Here is a 24,594-nt window from a genome sequence, read left to right as displayed (position 1 = left end):
CAATATACATTAGTGTGCAGATACCAATTACAAAAAACATAGTGCAAATAACAGTACCACTCTCGCAGATAGACCCGCCTATTCTTCCCCCCACTTCCCCCGCATGCTTCCTCCATTGGCCCCAAATCCGCAAAGCCGCCACCACTATAGGGCTGGTGGAGTACCTGGCCGGCGGGAACGGCAGGGGAGCCGTGACCAGGGCTGCCAAGCTGGTGCCCCTGCCGAAGCAGCCTCCACCCGCTCCGGAACCGACCTCGTACCCACCATCCATTTCCTTATCATGGCTATGTTAGCCGGCCAGTAGTAGCTGCTGAGGTTCGGCAGCGCCAGCCCCCCTCGCTACGGTTCCGTTCCACCATCCCCCTCTTTACCTGCGGGGACTTCCCCGCCCAAACAAATGCCAGGATGATTTTATTGATTCTTTTAAAGAAGGACCGCGGAATGAAAATAGGGAAACACTGAAAAATAAACAGGAATCTCGGGATGATCGTCATCTTCACCGTCTGTACTCTCCCAGCTAGTGACAGCGGGAGTGCATCCCACCTCCGAAACTCGCTCCTCATTTGCTCCACCAGCCTGGACAAGTTCAACCTATGCATCTTACCCCAGCCGCGCGCCACTTGTATCCCTAGATATCTAAAACTTTCCCCAACCAGCTTAAATGGTAGCTCCCTCAGCCTAGTCTCCTGACCCCTCACCTGCACCACAAACATCTTGCTTTTTGCCACGTTCAACTTGTAGCCCGAAAACCGGCCAAACTTCCCTAGGATTTCCATAATCCCGTCCATCCCTGCCGCTGGATCTGACACATACAAAAGCAGGTCGTCCGCGTAGAGCAAGACCTTGTGTTCTATCCCCCACCCTGACCATTTCCTTGCTGCTCTCAGAGCAATTGCCAGCGGTTCTATGGCCAACCCAAACAGCAGTGGAGAGAGGGGGCATCCCTGTCATGTCCCGCGGTGTAGTCAAAAATTCTCAGATGTCGTTCTGTTCGTCCTTACACTAGCCTCCGGGGCCTGATATAGCAGTTTAACCCAGTCCACAAAGCCCTCTCCAAACCCAAACCGTCCAAGCACCTCCCATAAATAGTCCCACTCCACCTGGTCAAAAGCATTTCGGCATCCATTGCCACCACTACGTCCACCTCTCTGCCCTCCAGGGGCATCATAATCACATTGAGTAGCCTTCTTAGATTGGCTACTAGCTGCCTGCCCTTAACAAACCCCGTTTGGTCCTCCACAATCACGTCCGGTACGCAGTCTTCGATTCTGGACGCCAGGATCTTGGCCAGCAGTTTAGCGTCTACATTAATCAGGGAGATTGGCCGATAGGACCCACAGACCTCCGGATCCTTATCCCGTTTGAATATCAGCGAGATGGTGGCTTGCGACATCGTCGGGGGTAACACCCCATTGTCCCTCGCCTCATTAAACACCCTAACCAGCACCGGCCCATGTATACCCGCAAACGTTTTGTAGAACTCCACTGGGTACCCATCCGGCCCCGGGGCTTTACCCGACTGCATGGCCTTCAGGCCCCCCATTACTTCTTCAGCTCTAATCGGGGCCCCCAGCCCCTCTACCATCCCCCTGCCCACCTTTGGGTAGGTCATCCCCTCCGGACCCGTGGGGGGTTCCGAGGTATACAGCTTACTGTAAAAGTCCCTGAATACTCTGTTCAGTCCTGCCGGGTCTCCCACCCGGTTCCCTGCCCCGTCCACTACCGTCCCTATCTTCCTGGCCGCCTCCCTCTTCCTAAGTTGCTTGTGCAAGCATTCTGCTGGCTTCCTCCCCATACTCATACACCGCGCCCCTGGCCTTTCTGAGTTGCTCTACGGCCTTCCCAGTGGATAGCGCTCCCAGCTCCGCCTGCAGTCTCCGTCATTCCCCAAGTAGCTCTGCTCTCGGGGAGTCCGCATATTCCCTATCCACCCGTATCATCTCCTGCACCAGTCTGTCCATCACTGCCCTATCCGTTCTGAACCTATGGGCTCAGATTGAGATCAGTTCCCCTCTCACCACCGCCTTCAGCGCCTCCCAGAGCACCGCTGCTGAGACTTCCCCTGTATCGTTGACCTGCGGGTAGTCCTGCATACATTTCCCCACTCTCTCACACACCCGCTCCTCTGCCAACAATCCCACCTCTAACCTCCATTGTGGGCGCTGATAACTTTCTTTGCAGACCAGCAGGTTGACCCAATGTGGAGCACGGTCCGAAATAGTGATCGCCGAGTATTCAGTATCCCTCACCCCCTCAAAAAGTCCCTACTCATAATAAAGAAGTCAATACGAGAACAAACCTTGTGAACATGTGAATAGAACGAGAACTCCTTCCCTGTCGGCCGGCTGATTCTCCAGGGGTCTACCGTCTATACCCCCCCCCCCCCCCCCCCCCACACACACACACCCCCATTTGTTCCTTGAACCCTCTCAGTTCTCTTGCCATTGCCGGGACCCTGCCTGTTCTGGAGCACGACCGGTCCAGGTCGGGGTCGAGGACTGTATTAAAGTCCCCACCCACAATCAACTTGTGCGAATCCAAGTCGGGGATTTTCCCCAGCAGCCTTTTGATGAAATCGTAATCATCCCAGTTTGGAGCGCAGACATTCACAAGGACCACCTTCACCCCCTCAAGCTTGCCCCGGACCATGAGAAATCTCTCCCCCCCCCATGCGCAACTGTGCTGTCCGCCTCAAACTTAACCCATTTGTTAATCATGATCGCGACCCCTCTGGTTTTAGCGTCAAGCCCCGAATGGAAGACCTGGCTAACCCAGCCCTTCCGTAATCTAATCTGGTCCACCGCTTTCAAATGTGTCGCGTGCAGCAACATTACATCCGCCTTCAGAGCTCGTAAGTGCGCGAACACACGTGTTCTCTTGATCGGCCCGTTTAATCCTCTAACATTCCAAGTGATCAGCCTGGTTGGAGGGCACCCTGCCCCCCCCCCCCCCCCCCCCTCCCCAACGCCGATCAGCATCCCCCTTCTTGGGTCCACCCCCTGCCCATGTGCCGTTCCGCCCCTGGTCTGCCTCTTAGCAGCTCCCACCCCCGACCCCTTCCCTGTTACCTGGTTCAGTTCCCTCCCTCGTCAGCAGATCATCTCCTCCCCCCTCTCCGCCCCCCTCTCTCTCTCTCTCTCTCTCTCTCTCTTCCCCCCCCCCCCCCCCCCCAGCAACAACCCCTTGTAACTTAACCCCTGTCATATACTGGCTGTATACACACCCCACACCTCGCTCCCGTTGACTAGCTCAAAGCAGCTAGCCTGGTGGCTCTCAACTCCAGCTTCATCATGTCTCACACCTATTGTCCTCCCGCTCCCCTCCCCCCGCCCATCCACACCACCTCCCCAGAACAGCCCTGTTCGAGCAATCGCTCTGGGACCGAGACAGAGAGAAAACAAACAAAGAACAAAGCAACATTCCCAGAAGAAGAAAAAAGCAACGAGAACCCAAACAGCCCCCCAGCACCCAACAACTTAAACTTTAACTATCACTTTGGCTTTAACTTTAAAACTTTCAAACAGGCAAACACAAACACAAGAACACCCCCAATTTTTAAATAAAAGAGCATGCCGAACGACATCGCTAACACGAAGGGCAACCTGTGAACAACTGCAGACATCCCTTAATACACTAACTTCAGTCCATGGGTCCTCGGTTCGGCACCAGTCCATACCCCTTAGCGAAGTCCATCGCTTCCTCCGGGTCGGCAAAATAATGTTGCTGTTCCCGGTATGTGACCCAAAGCTGCGCCGGGAAAAGTAGCCCGAACTTGACCTTTTTAAACAGGATCTCTTTAATTTGGCTGTAGGCTGCCCTCCTTCAGACCACCTCCTGGCTCAGATCCTGGTAGATGCGCAGGACACTTGTTCCATGAACAGCTCTTCGTGCTCTTGGCCCACTGTGGAACCCGCTCCTTGTCCACGAACCTCTGGAACCTGACCACCATCCCCCCCCCCCCCCCCCCCCCCCCCAACCCCCTTCGCGGCTGCCTCGCCTGCAGTCTGTGTGCCCTGTCCAGCTCCAACGGACTCAGGAAGAAATCATCCCCCACCAGCTTCTGCAGCATGTCTGCCACATATGCCGTGGCATCCACTCCCTCGGCCCCCTCCGGGAGCCCAATGATTCTCAGATTCTGCCGGCGAGACCTGTTTTCCAGGTCCTCCAGCTTGTCCATCAGCTTTGATTGTTGCTCCTTCAACTTTCTCATTTCCACGTCCGCTAACGTTTGAACATCTGCCTGCTCTTCCACTGTCTTCTCCAGTGCCTGGACCTTCTTATCCTGAGCATACCGCTTTCTGGAGCGGTTCCAAATTATCCCACTTCAGTGCTGCGAAGCTCTCTTTCATGACCTGCAGCATATTGTCCAGTGCTGCCTGGACCGTCCTTTCCGTGGTCCGTTCATCGGCCATCTTTCCTCCCACTTGAGCTTCCACGCCACCTTTGTTCAGCCCCTTCTTTGCCTGTTTTCCCTCTCTTCTGCTCCTCAAGTCCATACAACTCTGTGTGGATTCAGATCTAGAGTGCTAGTGCTTTTGACTCCAGCACTCAAAAGTTCAAAAAAATCAGGGGAAAAGGTCTTAAAGTCAGACCGGAGTGAGAGCCACCAAATGTGCAACTTACTCCCTCATAGCCACCACCGGAAGTCCATATCAGGAAAAGGATTGACAGGCTGGATCACTTGTCTCATTAAATATTGCTGACATGTGACTCACTCGACATCTTTGAATTTATGAACGATTTTGATGCAGGTATGGAGAGCATGTTTCCTCTTAGAACATAGAACAGTACAGCACAGAACAGGCCCTTCGGCCCTCGATGTTGTGCCGAGCAATGATCACCCTACCCAAACCCACGCATCCACCCTATACCCGTAACCCAACAACTCCCCCCCCTTAACCTTACTATTAGGACACTACGGGCAATTTAGCATGGCCAATCCACCTAACCCGCACATCTTTGGACTGTGGGAGGAAACCGGAGCACCCGGAGGAAACCCACGCACACACGGGGAGGACGTGCAGACTCCACACAGACAGTGACCCAGCCGGGAATCGAACCTGGGACCCTGGAGCTGTGAAGCATTTATGCTAACCACCATGCTACCGTGCTGCCTCTTGTGGGGAACAGCATAACTAGAGGCTAATAAAAGATAGTCACCAAGAAACCCAAGAGGGAATTCAGCAAGAAAACTGTTAACCCAATGAGTGGTGAGAATATGGAACTCGCTATCCACAAGAAGTTGTGGAAACAAATGCATTTTATTTCGAAACAAGACATGCATTTAAGGGAGATGGGAAAAGATGGTTCGAACGGTAGATTTATTTTGCATATTCATTCATGGGATGTGGGCAACACTGGCTGGGCCATCATTTATTGCCCACCCCTAATTATCCTTGAGACAGTAGCAGCCTTCATGAACCACTGCAGCCCAGAGTCAAGTTTGGAAGGGAGTTCCAGATTTTGATCCAGTGACAATGAAGGAACGGGGACGTATTTCCAAGACATGTTTGGAGGGAAATTTCCAGGTGATGTTGTTTTCATGTGTCTGCTGCCCTTGGAGGTGGTAGTTGTCATGTGTTTGAAAGGTGCTGTCTCAGGCGTTTTGGTTAGTTGCTGCAGTGTGTCTTGTAAATCAGTGTTTTTCAAACTTTTTGTCCCGAGACTCACTTTTACCAACCGGCTGACCTTCGCAGCCCACGCCGGCCGACCTTCACGACATGCCATTAATGCCTAGCTTTAATGCGCCAGGTGAGCCCGTTTGGTCCTCACAGTCTCACTTGCATTGTCATTCAATGTTACATTTCTGCTAAGGACTTCAGCTGATGATTAAAAAGTTCTCGCTGCATCCTTTGAAAAACAAATCTAAGAGGTTCATCCTCGAACTCACCATGCTTAGTCTTCAAATGGCTTTGATGTTTTGAGGGTTTTAAACTCTCATTTGCCAGTACTTTCCTGCATGTAACACACATGGGCTTTGAATGCTGATTTGCATTGGCACAATTCACAAAGCCATACCTCAAGAAATTATCTTTATGCTGCTTTGTTCCAGATTTCAGTTTCTTCTCAATTGGCTATTCATCAGAAGCCTCGAGCTGCATACAGCTCACACCAGCACTGCTATGTCCTGCCATGTACTCTGCTACGCAGCTTTCTTCAGCAGATTCAGTTGTGAGATCCTGGCCTGTTTGCGTCTCTGACCTTCTCTTCCTTATTACAAAACAATCTTTCTTCAATTTTTCAGTCTTGTTTGCTTGCTTGCCAGCAGCTACAAAAGATGAATCTCACCTCGCGATTTCACACCCAAAGCATGAACATATGTAAAAGCATGACGTCAGTGTATGTGCCGGGGATGTGACCAGCTCTCTGCCACAGCTCCTGGCCAGAAGATTCCCATCATTCGTATTTAAAGGCCATTTACAGCTGGTGCTCTCAACCTAAAAGCCAGTCGCTGCCGTTGGGTGCTTCTCCCATAATCGGAAATGCCGCGACCCTCCGACACCCATCCGCAGTTCATGACCCGCAGTCTGAAAAGTCCTGTTGTATATGGTACACACTGCTGCCACTGTGCATCAATGGTGTTGGAGGAAACAAATGTTTGTGGATGGGGTGCCATTCAGGCTGCTTTGTCCTGGATAACATCAAGCTTCTTGAGTAATGTTGGAATTGCATTCAGGCAAGTGGAGAGCATTCCATGGATGAGAAAAGATGGGCAGAGACTAAAATGGAGTACAAATTCCTGCACGGACTGCTTGGGCCAAATTCTGTATCTATGCCGTATATCCTCTGCAGGTAATCCGATGTATGGATTAAATATAGAGATTTTGAAAATTACTGTTCGTTGCACATGTCTCCTACTTGACAGTTATATTGGATACTGAACAAGGAGCAAGTATTTTATCTTGGAAAATAGTTCCAAAACCAGACACTCTAAATATTCAAGTCACACTGATTATTTTCACCTTTGAAAAATGGGATACTTTCACATTAAAAGATTATAATTATTCATATCTCAGACTGCAGCAGAACATTCAGTATTTTCTATAATCTATACATACATGCATGCTAATCAACTTGCCAAGGACCAGAGTTTCCAAGCAATACCAAATCCACTGTTCATGTGGTTTCCTCACAATAAAGGAACTCAACAAACAATGTTTTTCTACAAAGAAAAAACCTATTATTTGGTACAGAATTGCTTGATTGTGGAATTTATCCAAGTAGTCAGAAAAGAGCAGCAGTTTTTGTAATGTTGGCACAAATTACCACAATGGTGTAGCACTCAAAAATACATTTGTTTGACAATGTAACATTCATGTATTCGATTAACCTTGTGTCTTCACAATGAAAACCTGTAATTTTTTAATTTATGCATTCACAGGATGAATGTGCTGCGGGCAGGGCTAAATTTATTGCCAATTTTTAAGACGCCACAAAATGGTGATGAGCTGTCTTCTAGAATTCGCACAATATTGTTTGGTTAGGCGATCAAGGTTTTTGACCTAGAAGCAATGGAACAAAGCAGTATACTTAAACGTCAGGATGGTGACTCGGAAGAGAAGTTAGAGATGGTGAGGTTTCCATGTATTTGCTGCCATTGCTGTTCAAGAGGATAATGGTTGTCAGTTTGGGGGGTGTTATCAAAGAAGCCTTGGCGAGTTATTCTTGTGCACCAAACTGTTTCTGTCCTGATGGGGACCTCAGGAGGGTGGTCAACAGGGATCATCTACTCAACATTGCTGTGTGAAGATGGTTTTCAACACTTCAGGTGTATCTTTGCACTCACTGCAGTTGCGTCACTGCCATGGAAAATGGAAAAGCATGTGATGCTGCCACCTCCTCCAACTAGCTATTTAATTAGTCATCATTCACAGCGAGATACGGCAAGACTTCAGAGCTTTGATCTGCTGTTAGCAGTGGGAGAACTTAGCTGTCTATTGCATGCTGTTTCAGCTGTTTAGCATGCATGTCCCCTTGTATTTTAGCTTTGCCAGGTCGGCACCTCTGTTTTAGGTATGCCTTGGGCTGCTCCTGGCATATTCTCCCCATCAAACCAGCGTTGACCCTGGGATGTAATGCCAAACCATGAGGTTCCAGATCATGGTTGATTACAATTCTACTGATGCTGATGGCTGACAGCGATTCATGGATGCCCAGTTCTAGACTGGTAGGTCTGTTTTGAATCAATGCATTTAGCATGATGGTAATGCCACACAGCACAATAGATGTATCCTCGCTGTGAAGACAATACTTCCTCTGCACTCCCAGGTTCGATTCCGGCGGCAGCACGATGTTGCAGTAGGTTAAGCCCTGTTGCGTCACGGCGCTAAGATCACAGGTTCGATCCCGGCTCTGGGTCACTGTCCGTGTGGAATTTGCACATTCTCCACATGTTTACGTGGGTTTCGCCCCCACAACCCAAAAATGTGCAGGGAAGGTGGATTGGCCACGCTAAGTTGCCCCTTAATTGGAAAAAAATGAATTAGATACGCTAAATTTATTAAAAGTTTAGCATACTCATTTTTTTTTTAGTTAAAATTTAGTTTACTAAATTTATTAAATTTATTTCAAAAAAAGACTTCTCTGCACAATTACGTGACAACAGGCGTTCCTACTAATACGGTCATGAACAGATGCGCCTGCGACAGCTAGATTTGCTGAGGACAAGGTCAAGAAGGTTTCTGCCAGATGTTGTCATCTTCTACAAGATTAATCTGAAAGTTATGTCCTTCAAGGCTTGGCCAGTTTAGGCAGTTGTGGCATTTCAGACACTCTTGGTGATGCACACTGCAGTTCACTCACCCAAAGTACATTTAATGCCCTTGTTATACTGTGCTTCTTCAAAATGGCAAAGCCAGCGGAAAAACAAAGTGTCAATATTGAAGTCCTGGATAATGCAGCTCAGTGGCTCTCAACATCAAGTTCAAATGTAGCCTCAACAAAAAGATATTTCTATAATGTTGAGTTTTTATGCTAATCTGATAAACGTTTTCAAAAATATCCAGTAGAAGAATCAATCATGGCTCATTAACTCTTCCAGGGACTAACAACCCAGGAGAAATCTTGTTAAGATGGATCAATTGTTCCAACCAAGAGAGGGAAGCTTGATAAAGCGGAGAAAATTATTTATTTATAAAAAGGTAAAATACAAAATCACAATACCAAAGTTAGAGACAAATTTAATAACCCTGGGATGTAATTATCTGTGAATCACTCTAAACTGACACATTCTCTCATTGCTATAAAAAAACATTTTCTTCCGCAGAAAGTGATGCAAATACTTAATGCTGTCATCTGAGTGGATTAGCTGTTTTCTGCACACCATTTTCCCCATCTCAATTGCTGTCATTTTGCTAGGGGAACAAAAATCAAAAGTCAAACCACATTACTTAGTTTTTCTCGACCGAAGTCTGGCTACTCAAGTATTATTTGAAAGCAGGAAGAATCTTAAAAGGAATGAAAATAACTCCCAACATTGAAAGCAGATATGAATATTTTCCCAAATTTAGCTCAGCATCCTTGATTCAGAATGTCAGGACAAAAGCAGCCCTGATATTGAAGCACAACTCAGAAAAAAATACACTTAATAACCCAATATGTCAGCTTTCACAGATTGCCCATTTAATGCCTCACTTCAGGATAAGCAGTAATCCATTTCATGGAAAACACTTCAAAATTATATCCTTAATTCTCAGGTCTTTTGAATTAGTCAGCAGCCAAGTCTGCACACAACAAAATCATAAGCTGGATGACTAGTTTTTCATATGGCACGGGATGAATGTTGGCTAGACTGAAGGATTCTGCATGTTTCAATTGTCATGATTGTCGTACATTTCTTAAATCTGTTTCATACCATTGTACAGCCCCCTGCCAGTTAGAGTGCACGGGTTCATATGAATTGATTTGCACAATTTGTGCTGTCAGCATAAGCCACCGACACATTGTCCTGAGGTGGTTGGACACAGATTCATAATTGCTAACTTAATACAGGACAAACGAGTTAATAGATGTGCAGCTCCCCCTAAAGGTTTAAAAATGAGACCATTCACTTGTCAAGAGAGTTGGAATCAGGTGATTTGATCTCATTAAAATACTGAAACTGGGAACCAGAAGTTCCCGAAATGTTGCTCATGGTGAATCATGTCCTAACTTTCTCTCTCTTATGGAGATATGCCACATGCAAAGCATATTATGTTCCATGATAACTCATTTAAAGATTGAGTTCTTGAAATGTTACCCAGTTTACTGCGGTTATTTTATGCTATATTAGAAGACTGAGATTCAACTGTCACTGAACTCAACGTAAATTTTGTTTTTGCCGTACAACTGTTTCATACTTTATTCAAATTTCCAACAAGTTGCAGATTCTCGGGGCGGCACGCAGCACAGTGGTTAGCACTGGGATTACGGCGCTGAGGACCCGGGTTCGAATCCCGGCCCTGGGTCACTGTCCGTGTGGAGTTTGCACATTCTGCCCCTTGTCTGCATGGATTTCACCCCCACAACCCAAAGATCTGCAGGGTAGGTGGACTGGCCATGGTAAATTGCCAGTTAATTGGAAAAAAATATCTGGGTACTCCAAATTTTTTTTTTTTAAAGTTGTAGATTCTCTCCACTCAACCTCTTATATTGGTTAATACAACAATGAACACAAATTACATCGGATTTACGATCAGGATTAGGTCTGCCAGCCCTCTGATCCTGCTCCGCCATTCAATCAGATCATGGATGATCTGGCTGTGGTCTCAACTTCACTTTCCTTGACCCTCTGTCCATCAAAAATCGAATTTAGCCACAAATCAAATGAATGGCCCAGCCGCCACTGCTTTTCGGGGAAGAGAATTCCAGATTAACAAGCCTCAAGAGAAAGAAATTCTCATCTCTGGCTTAAAAGGGAGACAGCTTACCTTAAACTGTGTCTCCCTGCAAGACGAAATATCCTCCTGGTATCTACCCTGTCAAATCCCCTCAAGATCTTACTTCAATAAGATTACCTTGCATTCTTTTCAACTCGTGGGTATAGTCCCAACCTCTTCAAATTTTCTTCATAAAACATTCCTTTCATCACAGCAATATGCCATGAACCTTCTCTGAACAGCATGAATGTAATTATATCTTTTCATCAAATATAGAACACAAAACTGTACACATTATTCTAGATGTGGTCTCACTGAGGCCCTGAACAGCTGCAGCAAAACATCTCTACTTTTATATTCCCTTCCCCTTTCCATAAACACCAATATTCCACATGCCTCCCTAATCACTTGCTCTATCTGCATATTAACTTTTGTGATTCATGTTCCAGGACATCCAGATGCCTCTGTACTGAGTTCTTCCTTTCCTCTCCTTTTAAAGTAGCATACTGTTTTCCTATTCTTCCTGCTAAAGTGGAACATGTTCACATTTTCCCATATTATACAGCACCTGTCAAATTATTGCCCATTCACTTATCCTATCAATACATTTGCAAGCTCTACTTCCTCTTAACAACTTACTTTCCAAGCTATCGGGGCCATCAGCAAATTTAGTTCATCCAAGTCATTGTTGTAAATTGTTAATAATTGAGGACCCAGCACTTGCATTTCACTTATTACAGCTTACCAACCAGAAAACGATCCCTTTCTGGGTATTCTTGGTTTCCTGTTAGCTAACCAATCATCTAACCATACTAATATGCTATCCCCTATGCTTTTATCTTGTGTAGTAACTAAAGGATTTGGAATTTGGGTTTTCGTCCATTTTTTGTTAGTCAGAACAGAACAGACTGTTAATTCAGCTCAACCCTATCTTGGATAATACATGCAAACCAGACATTACCGAGACTAGCTCACTCCCAGGAATTATTCATGGCTTTCGGCCAGAAACTTAATTAACTTCTACCTCAGCAAAATTTTCCCCGTTGGTCAGGCAATATAACTCAGGGGGCTATAGAAAGAGACTCCGCTTACGATAACAGAGCTTGTGAGGTTTGCAGGAGATGTGTTATCTCAATGGCCTTGCTGAATTAGGCCTTCATTAAAACCAAAATACTATTTGAAGTAACCACTGATTTAGGGCCTGAGTTGAGGTTAACGAAGGATCAACAAGTATCACCGGAGTGTCAATTCATCAAATGATAGGACTGATTCAGCATTTGTTATCAGCATGAGAATCAATCAGTGAAACTCTGTGCACTGGGGAACTGAAGCAGGACCACAAATGTTTAAGGAATAGGCTATCTTTAAAGATGTATTACTTGAAATGAAATGAAAATCGCTTATTGTCACGAGTAAGCTTCAATGAAGTTACTGTGAAAAGTCCCTAGTCGCCACATTCCGGGAGCGCCTGTCCGGGGAGGATGGTACGGGAATCGAACCGTGCTGCTGGCCTGCTTGGTCTGCTTTAAAAGCCAGCGATTTAGCTGAGTGAGCTACTCTGTGTGACACTTTGTAACAGTACATGGCTGATTTTGCTACGTTTTTATGCATGAAGGGACAATATATATCTATGTACATAAAGACTAGTGTAGAATGTCACTGTAACCAATGCCATTCATTTATATAATGTATTCACTCAGCATAACCTTTATAACTTATTATGGCAACATACTTATATTAAGAATTCACTTTGTGTAACCTTAAACATAAATGATATTGTAATATTTCTAAACGAAGCATTATGAAACATTGTTAAGTGGGAATCATGGCCATATTATCTTTATACTAAAAGTAAATGATCCAGTACAGCTTCTGAGTAGAGATGTTATTTGGGGCCTCAAGGCCAGATCGCTCATGATGGAAACTAGGTCTTTGTTCCTGTAATAATCTTTATTAGTGTCACAAGTAGGTTTACATTAAGACTGCAATTAAGTTACTGCAAAAAGCCACGAGTCGCCACATTCATGGAGGGAGAATTCAGAATGTCCAAATTACCTAACAGCACGTCTTTCGGGACTTGTGGGAGGAAACCGGAGCGCCCGGAAGAAACCCATGTAGACACAGGGAGAACGTGCAGACTCCGCACAGATAGTGACCCAAGCCGGGAATCGAACCTGGGAACCTGGCACTGTGAAGCAACAATGCTAACCACTGTGCTACCATGCTGTCCGTGTAGGAATTCAAACTACTGCTATCAAGCCGTTACCAGGGAAAAGGAATTGTCAGTCATAAATTCCCCCACCTACAGGGCGAAGGAGTCTCTGCCTTGCAGAGGTCTAGAAGTGTAACCTCTTATCAATTCTAACGGTCATCAGAGATTCCTCGAACATTTGGGATAATAAAATCACCATGTAAATCTTTTGAGGATCTTGAATAGACATTTGTTAAGAAAAGGCCAGGATACAGAAGTGGGAGGAATAAAGGGGAGTGATAAAGACTGTCTAAAAAAGGTATATAACTTGTGCTCTCCTGTCTGTAAGGCGCAATGAATTTGGCTGATTCCTTAATGGAAGGATCAGTCAGACTTTGTCTCCCGGCCATCTTCCTGTGGATCCTATGAAAAGAGCCCACCATGTTTGATGTTTTATGCTAGATTCGGAAAAGTAGACTAGTACTTTTCCGAATCTAGCATAACCTTCGATATTGGCACTTACCAAATACCTTTTGGAATTTCCCTTACTTCATCAAAAAAAATCAAATAAATTAGTGAAATACTATTTTCCTTTGAAAAATAGCCATGTTAAGTTTGCCTGATCCCATTATGATGTTCTTCAATTATCTTGCTATTACCTCCTTAATAACAGATTCCAACAATTTCCCATGATAGATGTTAGGTTAACAGGCCTATACTTTCCTGCTTTCTGTCTCGCTGCTTTTTTAAATTAAAGTGTTACGTTTATCAATTCCAAATCGTCTGGAACCCTTGCAGAATCTTAAGGATGTGGGGAGATTATAATCAATGCATTCACTATCTCTGCAGCCACTTCTTTTCAGACCACTTCTTTGAAGACAGGCCATCTGGTCCTGGAGACTTGTCAGTCATAGGTCTACCCAGGACCTTTTACCTTGTGATAGCGATTGTTTTAAGTTCCTAGCTCTATTACAAATTTCTAGTTCGTGGTTCATGTTAATATTTTAGAGGGTTTTTTTTCGCTCTGGGAAGGTTAAAGTTTAACTGTTGAAAATGGAATGAATGCTAAGTGGGAGGGGGAACTGGGGGAACAGATCGAAGATGGGACATGGGTTGATGCCCTGGAGAGGGTTAACTCTTCCTCCTCATGTGCGCGGCTTAGCCTCATCCAATTCAAGGTGCTGCACCGGGCCCACATGTCCGGGTCTAGGATGAGTAAGTTCTTTGGGGGCGAAGACAGGTGTGTCAGGTGTTCGGGGAGTCCAGCGAAACATGCCCATATGTTCTGGGCATGCCCGGCACTGGAGGAGTTCTGGAAGGGGGTGGCGAGGACTGTGTCGAGGGTGGTAGGATCCAGGGTCAAGCCAGGCTGGGGACTCGCGATTTTTGGGGTTGGGGTGGAGCCGGGAGTGCAGGAGGCGAAAGAGGCCGGTGTGCTGGCCTTTGCGTCCCTAGTAGCCCGGCGGAGGATCTTGCTACAGTGGAAGGATGCGAGGCCCCCAAGCGTGGAGACCTGGATCAATGACATGGCTGGTTTTATTAAGCTAGAGAAGGTCAAATTCGCCCTGAGAGGATCGGTACAAGGGTTCTTTAGGCGGTGGCAGCCCTTCCTCGACTTTCTGGCTCAACGATAGGGTACTGGGTCAGCAGCAGCAGCAGCAACCCGGGGGGGAGGGGGGAAATGGGGGGGACTTGACTATGCTTGCTTATTTAATTTTAATTTATTTTTAAGTTATCTTGTTGTTTACTGGGTTTGTGGGGGGGGGGGGGGGGGGGGGGGGTGATACATGCGTTGATACGGTCTTGGGGGTGTTACAGTTATTATGGTGTTTCATTGTTGCTTTTTATTGTTTGTTGTTATATTTTCTGTAAAAAATTCCAATAAAAATTATTTTTTAAAAAAAAAGAAAATGGAATGAATGCATTTAAAGCAGCTTGCAGCTCATTACACTTTTGGGGCCATGCTGACTTAAAGGATTAACAACGAGAAAGAAAATATCCGAAAACAGAAAGTGAGCTTACGTAGCTGGAGAACTGGAGATGTGCTGTCTGCACTGCTTGCAAACAAATGCAGTCAAGAGAGATGTTTTGTTCTGGGCATTACCCCTAAATTTTGTTTGAAAGCATTGTGCGAACCCTGAAAGACTGCATCATCACGAAGATGGGTGAAACTTGAGACGGTTCTCTTCATTTCAAATGATCTACCTTTGCCAGGAGAGTGGGTTGGTTGCATTATGAGCCTTGTGCTGTTAGCAGGTTGTGAACACATCATGGAAGCTTTTAGCAGACTCTAGGGAGCTAGGGCTCATGATGACCCGAGAGGGGGCTGAGAAAGCGACAAAGGTCACTGGTTCGGTGCCAGGCAGTTAGAAGCACTGGGAGCCATTTATAGCTTGGTGCAGCGGGAGACTAGAGTTCAGAGAAACCCAGGGGCACTGCAACTTAGTGAAGCTATTGGTCTGCACCGGTGTTGCTAGAGTCATGAATGCAGCTTTGTGAATCCTGGGGAATGCAGTCTGAAGAGAAAAGTTTGACCACTGGGAGGGAAGAAGTTGGCAATCTGAGTCGGAATATCTTTTGAGGGAATTCAGAGGCTAGATCTTTAAAAATGTGTTGAAACCCATCATGAGAGGGAGACAAGAGCTTTACTAAGATTTTGTGGCTCTCAGTGGTCACAGAATAATAGTGCAGAAGAGGCCCTTCGGCCCATCGAGTCTGCACCCACGCATGAAATACACCTCATCTGCCTACCTAATCCCATTTGCCAGCAGTTGGTCCATAGCCTTACGACGTGCCAAGTGCTCATCCAAGTACTTTTTTAAAATAAATTTAGTGTACCCAATCATTTTTCCAATTAAGGGGCAATTTAGCGTGGCTAATCCACCTAGCTTGCACGTTTTTAGGTTGAGGGGGCGAAACCCACGCAGACACGGGGAGAATGTGCAAACTCCACACGGACAGTGACCCAGAGCCGGGATCGAACCTGGGACCTCAGCGCCGTGAGGCGGTTGTGCTAACCACTAGGCCACCGTGCTGCCCTAGTACTTTTTAAAAGGATGTGAGGCGACCCGCCACTACCCACCCTCCCAGGCAATGCATTCCAGACCGTCACCATCCTCTGGGTAAAAAGGATGTCCAGGTGGGTTGCTGAGTAACCAGAGAGTTATGTCTTGGTCATTATGATGTGTTTGACCAGTTTTCCTGTTTGTTCATATTTAGTGTAAGTTAATTCTGAATAATCAGAAACTTATCAATCTCTGCCCTAATGAGCAGTGAATTCCAGGTCATTACCATTTACCACATTACAAGTTCTTCACCACATTCCCCTTGAATCACTTGCCCTAAACCATATGTCCGTGCCCACTTAAGTCTTGGAAGGATCAGCGAATGGGAACTTTTTCTTCGTCTAACTTCTGTCCAAATCTTGCCCAACCCAATCTAATATCCCCTCAATGTTCTTCGCTCCAAGAAAATCAACACCAGCTTCCCAAACAAAAATTGAAAATGCTGGAAAATCTCAGCAGGCCTGGCAGAATCTGTGGAGAGAGAAAAGCGAGTTAACGTTTCGAGTTTGTAATAATATCTGGTATTGACCAGTACTGGGTATGGAATTGGTGGCAAGGAATGGTCCTACATTTTGGTAATCTGTTCCTGGCTCTGGCAGCATTGCACAAAGGTTGATAAAGTTTAACTGCAAGAGGAAGATCCTCTGGTCTGCTAAAAACTCTGATGTGGGCTCAAAACTTTTTCTCTCTACACAGTTGCTGCCATAATGAGCTTTTCCAGCATTTTCTGCTTTTGTTACAGATTCCAGTATACGCAGTGGTTTGCTTTTATACTAGCTTCTCCAAGCTTATCTTGTAGCTAAAATTCCCCATTCCTGGGACCACTCTAGTAAATTTCCTCTGCACTCTCTCTGGGACCTTAACATGATTCCTAAAGTGTGAATCCAAAGCTGGATGCGATGCTTTAGTTGTGGCCTAACCAGAACGGTATACAGGTTCAGCATAACTTCACTGCTATTGTACTTCATAACTGTTTATAAACCTCAATATCCTATCTGCTTTGTTAACCATTCTCTCAATACGTTCCGCCACCTTCTCAGATCAAAGCACCTGTTCGGATGTCACTTTTTGGGGTAGAAGTAGCTCCCCCAGAGATTTGATCAGATGTTTGTACAGGGGCAACAGGAGAAGGCTGTATCCAAGCCATAATCCATCTCAAGCAAAGAACCAACAAACCCTATTATGTCTATAGACTACAACATTCAGACTTACAAACAAAAAAATTGTTGCTTCAATTGGTGCTGCTCTCTTTCGCATCTCATCCGTTCCTCTCCATTTTCCCCCAATACCTACCACCATTGTCTGCCTTTTGTTGAAGCAGATAGCTGCAAGCAGTTGCATCAATTATTCTGATTACTTATTCAATTGTTTCAGGCCTATAGTGAGGGCAGCACGGTGGCGCAGTGGGTTAGCCCTGCTGCCTCACGGCGCCGGGGTCCCAGGTTCGATCCCGGCTCTGGGTCACTGTCCGTGTGGAGTTTGCACATTCTCCCCGTGTTTGCGTGGGTTTCGCCCCCACAACCCAAAGATGTGCAGGCTAGGTAGATTGGCCACTCTAAATTGTCCCTTAATTGGAAAAAATGAATTGGGTACTCTAAATTTATTTATTTTTTTAAATTTCAGGCCTAAAGCTGAGCTTTAGCAGAGCTCTGACAGAGCTGTCTAAAGCAGAGCTCAGACAGAGCTTTTGACAGATTTTTTTTTGACTCCAATATGTCAAACTTTCAAGGTCAGTTTAGCTCTCCTAATGTTATCAAATCTGAACAAATGTCTGTAAATGTTACATGCCATCTAACTACACAGAATGACATAGTGGAATGAGAAAAATGGAAGGGCAATTAAACATACCATCCTGGCTGAACAAATGGTTGTCAATCAACCTCCAGCTTCCAAATTTCCCCAGTGGACTTGAGTTAAACCAGCTGTTTGGGGATGTCAATCATGATATCTAAAGCACATACGTCTTTTTGCAGAACAAAGTTGACCTTGTTTTGTTAATTTTGTATTTAATGAGGAGCAAATTAAAATTGATGCCATCAAGTTAAATCGTCTGTAATGTCCCAAGTTCTAGCAGAAATTGCACAGTCTGATAGTGTTTACTCTTCTGAAAGCGGGGATAACAGGAGGGTTTACAGAAATCCCAGGAAGCTAATTACAAAGGTGTCAGTTTGACATCTGCTGCAAAGCTAAGCACAAGAGCAATATCAGTTCAACCACGAAAATGTAACAGAATATTGCGGTAACAAGGCGGCAAGCTTGCTGATCATACCAAGGTCTCCTCTTGAGATTCGCAACATCACAGATGTCAGTCTTCAGCCAAACAAATTCCCTCCATGTGATATCGGGAAAGGGCAAAATGCAAAGGCTATACACCCTGTTAATGTTCCAGCAGTAGTGTTGAAGATTTGTGATCCAGAACTAGTTGCACCCTTAGCTAACTTGTTCCAGTACAGCTATGACAAGATGGAAAACGACCCAGGCGTGTTCTGTCCACAAAAAGCAGGACACATTCAACTATGCCAATTACCACCCATCTGTCTGCTCTGGATCATCAGCAAAGTGATGGTAGCAGCCATCGACAATCTATCAAGAGGCACTTACTCAGCAGTAACCTAGTCACTGACACTCAGTTTGTGTTCCAGCAGGAACACTGAGCTCTGACCTCATTACAGCCCTCGTCCAAACATGGACAAGAGTGGTGAACTCCGGAGATGAGGCGAGCTTGACTGGTTGTGGTTGTTGGAGGTCAATCAATTCAGTCGCAGGATATCGCTGTAAGGGGTCCCAGAGAAAGTGTCTTTGGCCCAACCATCTTCATCTGCCTCATTAATGGCTTTACCTCTATTATAAGGTCAGAAGTGGAAATGTTCAGTAGCATTTACACCTCCTCAAACACTTAAGCAGTCAGCGTCCGTTTGCAGCAGAATACAGGCTCGGGCTGATAAGTACATTTGCGCCTCAAGTGCCAGGCAATGACCATCTCCAACAAGAGGCAGTGGCATAGTGCTATTGCCGCTGCACTAGTAATTGTGAAACCCAGGGTCATGCTCTGGGGACCCTGGTTCAAATCCCAGCAGATGGTGAAATTTGAATAAAAATTCTAATGATGACCATGAAACCATTGTCAATTGTCGTAAAAGCCCTTCTGGTTACTAATGTCCTTTAGGGAAGGACATCTGTCGCCCTTAGCTAGCACAGTCCATTGGTGACTCCATTACAGAGCAATGTGGTTGACTCTTAAATGCCCTCAGGGATGAGCAATAAATGTTGGCCCAGCCAGCAACATCCACATCCCATGAATGAATAAAAAAAAATAGGGAATCATCCCCTCTTGATATCCAGTAGCACTGGAGCTGGAGTGCAGATCCAACACACAAGCTGGAAACCATCCGGGACAAAGCAGCTGGCTTGATTGTGACCCCTATCCACCACCTTCAACATCGATCCCCTCTATCAACGACAAGTAGTGGCAGCAGTGACTGCCATCTACAAGATGTACTGCAGCAACACACCAAGGTTCTTTCGACAGCACCTACCAAACCTGTGCCCTCTACCATCTGAAAGAACAAGATGATATAGGGAAACACCACCACCTGGAAGTTCCCTCCAAGCCACTCACCACCCTGACTTGGAAATATATCGCCATCCCTTCACTGTTGCTAACTCGATATCCTGGAACTCCCTCCCGAGCACGGTGGGTGTTCCTCCACCACATGGACTGCAATGGTTCAAGGCGGCAACTCACCACCACTTTCTCAAGGGCAATTAGAGATGGGCAATAAATGCAGGCTTAGCCAGTGACACTCACATCCCATAAAATAAAAACAAAGATCTGATTTCCCAAGTGTTCAATAAATCTGTGGAAAGAAAGACTTAAAAGCATGATGCGATTCCAAATGCAAAACTGAATACTTACTGTGGAGCAATACGTCGCCAGTATCGGTCGATTCCATTTTTGAAGTACAGCACAGCAAGCCACCGTACATTTATATCTAGTGCATGATTAGTGAAGATATTCTGAAAAAAATATGAAAATACATTAATTTGATTGAATGGTTTGGCCAGATGTTTGAAAATGAATAAATTAGCTTCGGGTGGAAATTTTACATCAGAACTGCATTATTCTTCCAGACTCAATTCCCCTTGAACAGATTTTTTAAATCTTTACTTTCTTAGACACCATCATTTTGGGATTTGAATCAAACCAGCTTCCATTGATTAAAAGCAAAATACTGCGGATGTTGAAGACCTGAAATAAAAGCAGAAGATGCTGGAAATATCTGGCAGCATTGGCAGAGAGGGAAATACAGAGTTTACTTTTTGAGTCAAAAATGGCTCTTCTAGAGTCATAGCTGACTCAGAATGCTAACTGTGTTTCTCTCTCCACAGATGCTGCCAGAAATGCTGAGTATTTCCAGCTTTTATTTCAGTTTCCACTGATTACTGTGTTGGCTTTGAGATGAATTACAGCATTCTTCTCGAAATGAAAACTGAGCCCGCCTTCCTGGCGTGAACATTGAAAATTCACAAGATGCCACTGTTCGTTTGTGCGGAGACTATAAACATAGAGTGAATACGGCTTCCCGGCTCAACCAATATCCAATGCCCTGCATAGAAGATCTCTACGCGAAGTTTGCAGGTGAACTCACGTTCACAAAATTAGATATGAGTCACGCCTACCTACAGTTGGAGCTGGACCCTGCCTCCCGGCCATATGTAACTATTAATACACACAGGGGGATCTCCTAATGGGCCGGGTACTTCGCACCCGCCTTAGCATGGTTTTCCCGGACATTGGCGCAAAAGTACACCGCACTCAAGAACGGCAGGGACATGGCCTTTCTCGGCATCGGCCGATTCGGCAGTTTGCGCCCGGTGACCCAGTGTTCGTTTGAAATTTTGCTGGTGGCGCCCAGTGGGTCCCTGGTGTTACCTTTTGCTCAACGGGCCCTATCTCTTACCAGGAGCAAGCCCAGGGTCGTCTTCAGCGCAAGCACGCAGACAACATTCGGTCCAGAAGGACCCCTCTTCCAAAGATTCCCTGCCCCCAGAGCTCACCGCTGCAGCCACAGAGACCAGACACAGTGGAGGATATTCCTCATGATCTTCCTCTGGCGCCGCACTCAAAGCCTGCGCAGGTCATTGCAGAACCGTGTGGCGATAGGGACGCCGAGATGACTGAGGTGGTGGACTCCGAGATGGAGACACAGGGCGCCTCAGAGGGGGTCGTGAGTGCCACGTGGATGTACAACCGTTACGCCGCTCATCACAGAAGCTCCGTTCTCCATCTCATTACACGTCGCCAGATCCAGCGCCTCGTGCAAATGGTGTCCGGCCTGCGGCAAAACGAGTCCAAGGCCCTCCTTCGCCAGGGCCTTCGGTGGATTCCTTGGATTTTGGGGGTGGGGGAGGATGTTATAATCTGCCTGTTTACCACTGGCTGGGGACTAATGGCAATCCCACAATCCTTAGGGAGTTTTGTAGCCATCACAGATGGCCACCTGCAAAGGACCATGGGAATTATGGCCAACCCAGGACTCAAGACACACTCAGAGCTTGTGTGTGTATTTGCAATTTCCTGATAAATGATAAAATACTCCAATCTGTTGCAGTGGAAGCATCGGGCCATAGCAGCAGGATGCAGATCTTTGAATAAAGAAACATACTAACTTGTTCTGCCCCAGATATTTTCTTGAGACCTGCAACAACGCTGCATCTCAAAATCTTCTCCTCCAAATGCTCTAATTCTGTTAATGGTCTGGGCCATGTGTAAATCCCAGTGGAACTGGAAGCGTGGGTACAGCTTTGAGAAATAACAGGCTTTCAAGATGGTGTAGCCGGTTACCGTTGAACAGAGAATCTTCCCATGCTTGCCAGTTTTTGGTGGGCTGTTCAAAATTACGCTAGCCCAAGTTACCTCGATTGGCATAGATCAACTGGCTGTCTACTTAATCCATTAGGCGGTGTCATATTTAAGAGTTGGGGCTCTTGGAAAAACACAGTAGGCTTGCTTGTTTTTTTCACAAACTAGGTGGTCACAAGGTACCCGAAGTGGACAAAATGTATTTATTTATTTTTGCTAGACTCAGGAGCCACACGCCAAGACTGGCCGTCTGGAATTGCATTCAGCGAAGAGTCGCTTATTAACGGCACTTCTTTTGTAATCTTTTTTTTTAAATAAATTTAGAGTACCCAATTATTTTTTCCAATTAAGGGGCAATTTAGCATGGCCAATCCACCTACTCTGCACATTTTTGGGTTGTGGGGGCGAAACCCACGCAGACACGGGGAGAATGTGCAAACTCCACACGGACAGTGACCCAGAGCCGGGATCGAACCTGGGACCTCAGCGCCGTGAGGCGGTTGTGCTAACCACTAGGCCACCGTGCTGCCCCTTAACGGCACTTCTGACTGAATAACTTAAAAAGGGTTTCTCAAGGCAGGCCTGGAATTTGAACATTTTATCTCACTTGCAGGCTGCAAGTACTATTTGTTGAAGCTAGGTTTTTGAGGAAGTATACAAAATCTTCTCATCCAGGGTCCTAACACAGGTATGAAGCTGACTCGTGTCCACGTCTTAACCCGACTGTGTTCATCCCCAGACTGACCCTGGTTCAAGGCTAGGTGTTTTCAAACATCACTGTGTGCGCGATACTGTGCTCAGTCCCACATTAACCCTTTCTGAACCAGAGCCTTCTACGACACTCTGTCAAGAAGCCAGCTCATATTATATTAAAAGCAGAGGTGAAAGCAATCTGGAATAACGTTTAGCAGCAGGTGTTGAGTAAAGCAGCAACTTATGAATGCTAATTGAGACACTTAAGGTAATTCAAGGATTTGAATGCGTAGCTAGAGGTAAACTACTGTGGGGTAGTCCAATCAAGGGGGCATAACTTCAAAATCTAAGCTAGGCTGTTTAGGGATAATTTCAGGAAGCACTTTTCCACATGAAGGTTAATAACAAATGGAATTCTTTCCCCCAAAGGGCTATTGAGCCTAGGTCTAACAAAAATGTTAAAATTGCAATTGATTTTTGTTAGAAAGGGTATGAAAGGTTACAGAGCCACGGCAAGTAAATAGATTTAAGATACAGATTAGCAAGATGTTAATGAGCCTGGCTCATCTTTCATTGGGCTGAATGACCTACTCCTTTTCCTTGTGTTGCAAAAGAATAGTCAAAAATTAATACAATACTATTGAGAGTAAATGTGATGTTAATTTCCATCTGGAAAGAAAGCATTATATTAACAGCTAATCAGTCAGTGACTGTTGAGAAGCAAAATAAGGCTGGCAATCACTTCTGAAACTGATGAGATGAACATGCAGTTCTATCAAGTGCCTCTCAAAATAAAATGCACACGTCTCTGGCATACAAAGAACGGATTCATTGCAGAATCTTTCCATAATCCAATAACTACTTTTTAGAATGTTTAAAAATATTTTTTAATTTATAGAACTATATTTGATATCATCCAGAGCTCCACAAGAATGATACAAAAGATAACAAGTGGAATTGCAACATTATAAACTTTTCTGAAGGAGCTTTTTTCTATTGGAGGCCCAACTGTAATGATAGGTATAATGTCAGTATAGTACAGGGTTAATATCTGAATCTTTGTGCAAATCAAATAGTAGAGGGCATTACTAATTCAGTGTATATAAGACAGCGTCTCTAGGAATTCTGGGAGAACTGAAGAGAACATGAAGAGAGCAGAGTGAAAGTTGAATAGAGAAATATAGCACGAGGTCAAGTCATAGTGTAGTTTACAGTTAAATAGAATATTGAATACTGTACTACAGATTCAGTATCATTAGTTTATTATCTGCAACTCAGTAGAGTGTGTGAACTTTATTTTAGTTTAGTAGTGTAAAATTAATTTGTTTTGATTCAATCTTCGTATTTGTCTATTCTTTGTCAACACTAGATATCTGGCTATCTTGGAGAAAAGGCAAGGAATATAACACCAACCAACGGAGCACAACAGTTAGCAATCTGTACTGTGTACAATATTAAAAGCAGTCTCTCTTCATCTCTTTGCTGTTATGGGCCAGAGTTCAGAGAACACCAAAATATATCATGGAGTTTACCTGACCTCCAACTGTTTATAGATTTTGGTTATGAGGAGCACAAGGGCCTACTTTCCAGGTGTTATGCAACAGAGCCGTAAGCACTTTAAATCAAAAGCAATGTTTATTCTACGAAGTCAGTTAACATTTTATAAACACACGTAGTCAGGATTTTATAAACTACAAACATAAATACCCCACACAGCTACAGTACTCTATATTTAACCCGTAATAACTTCCCTTTACTGTTTCACTCCAGCAACAACATCCATAAATCAGACAATCCCATTTACCACAAAACAGTGGTTTGATTTCCTTCCATAACAGTTATTACTTTGAAGTTATCAAGTGATCTAGAGACACCTTTTTAACATGCAGGGAGAGAGACTCCAATTTCAATACAGCTTCCAATTGT

At 45.2% G+C, this 24,594-nt stretch overlaps 1 protein-coding gene across 2 annotated transcripts in view; it reads right to left on the bottom strand.

Annotated features, from left to right (window-relative positions):
- ipo11 (importin 11) overlaps positions 1 to 24,594 on the bottom strand; it is a 712,587-nt gene that overhangs the window by 627,750 nt on the left and 60,243 nt on the right. For both annotated transcript variants that reach the window (XM_038791006.1, XM_038791005.1), the window contains exon 3: positions 20,029 to 20,129. In XM_038791006.1, coding sequence (XP_038646934.1) covers positions 20,029 to 20,129 — 101 coding nt within the window. The remainder of the gene's footprint in view (positions 1 to 20,028; positions 20,130 to 24,594) is intronic.

This window comes from Scyliorhinus canicula, chromosome 3, assembly GCF_902713615.1.
Source record: "Scyliorhinus canicula chromosome 3, sScyCan1.1, whole genome shotgun sequence".
NCBI lineage: Eukaryota > Metazoa > Chordata > Chondrichthyes > Carcharhiniformes > Scyliorhinidae > Scyliorhinus > Scyliorhinus canicula.
Note: the sequence above shows the minus strand (reverse complement) of the source record. Positions and strands in the feature narration are given on the sequence as shown.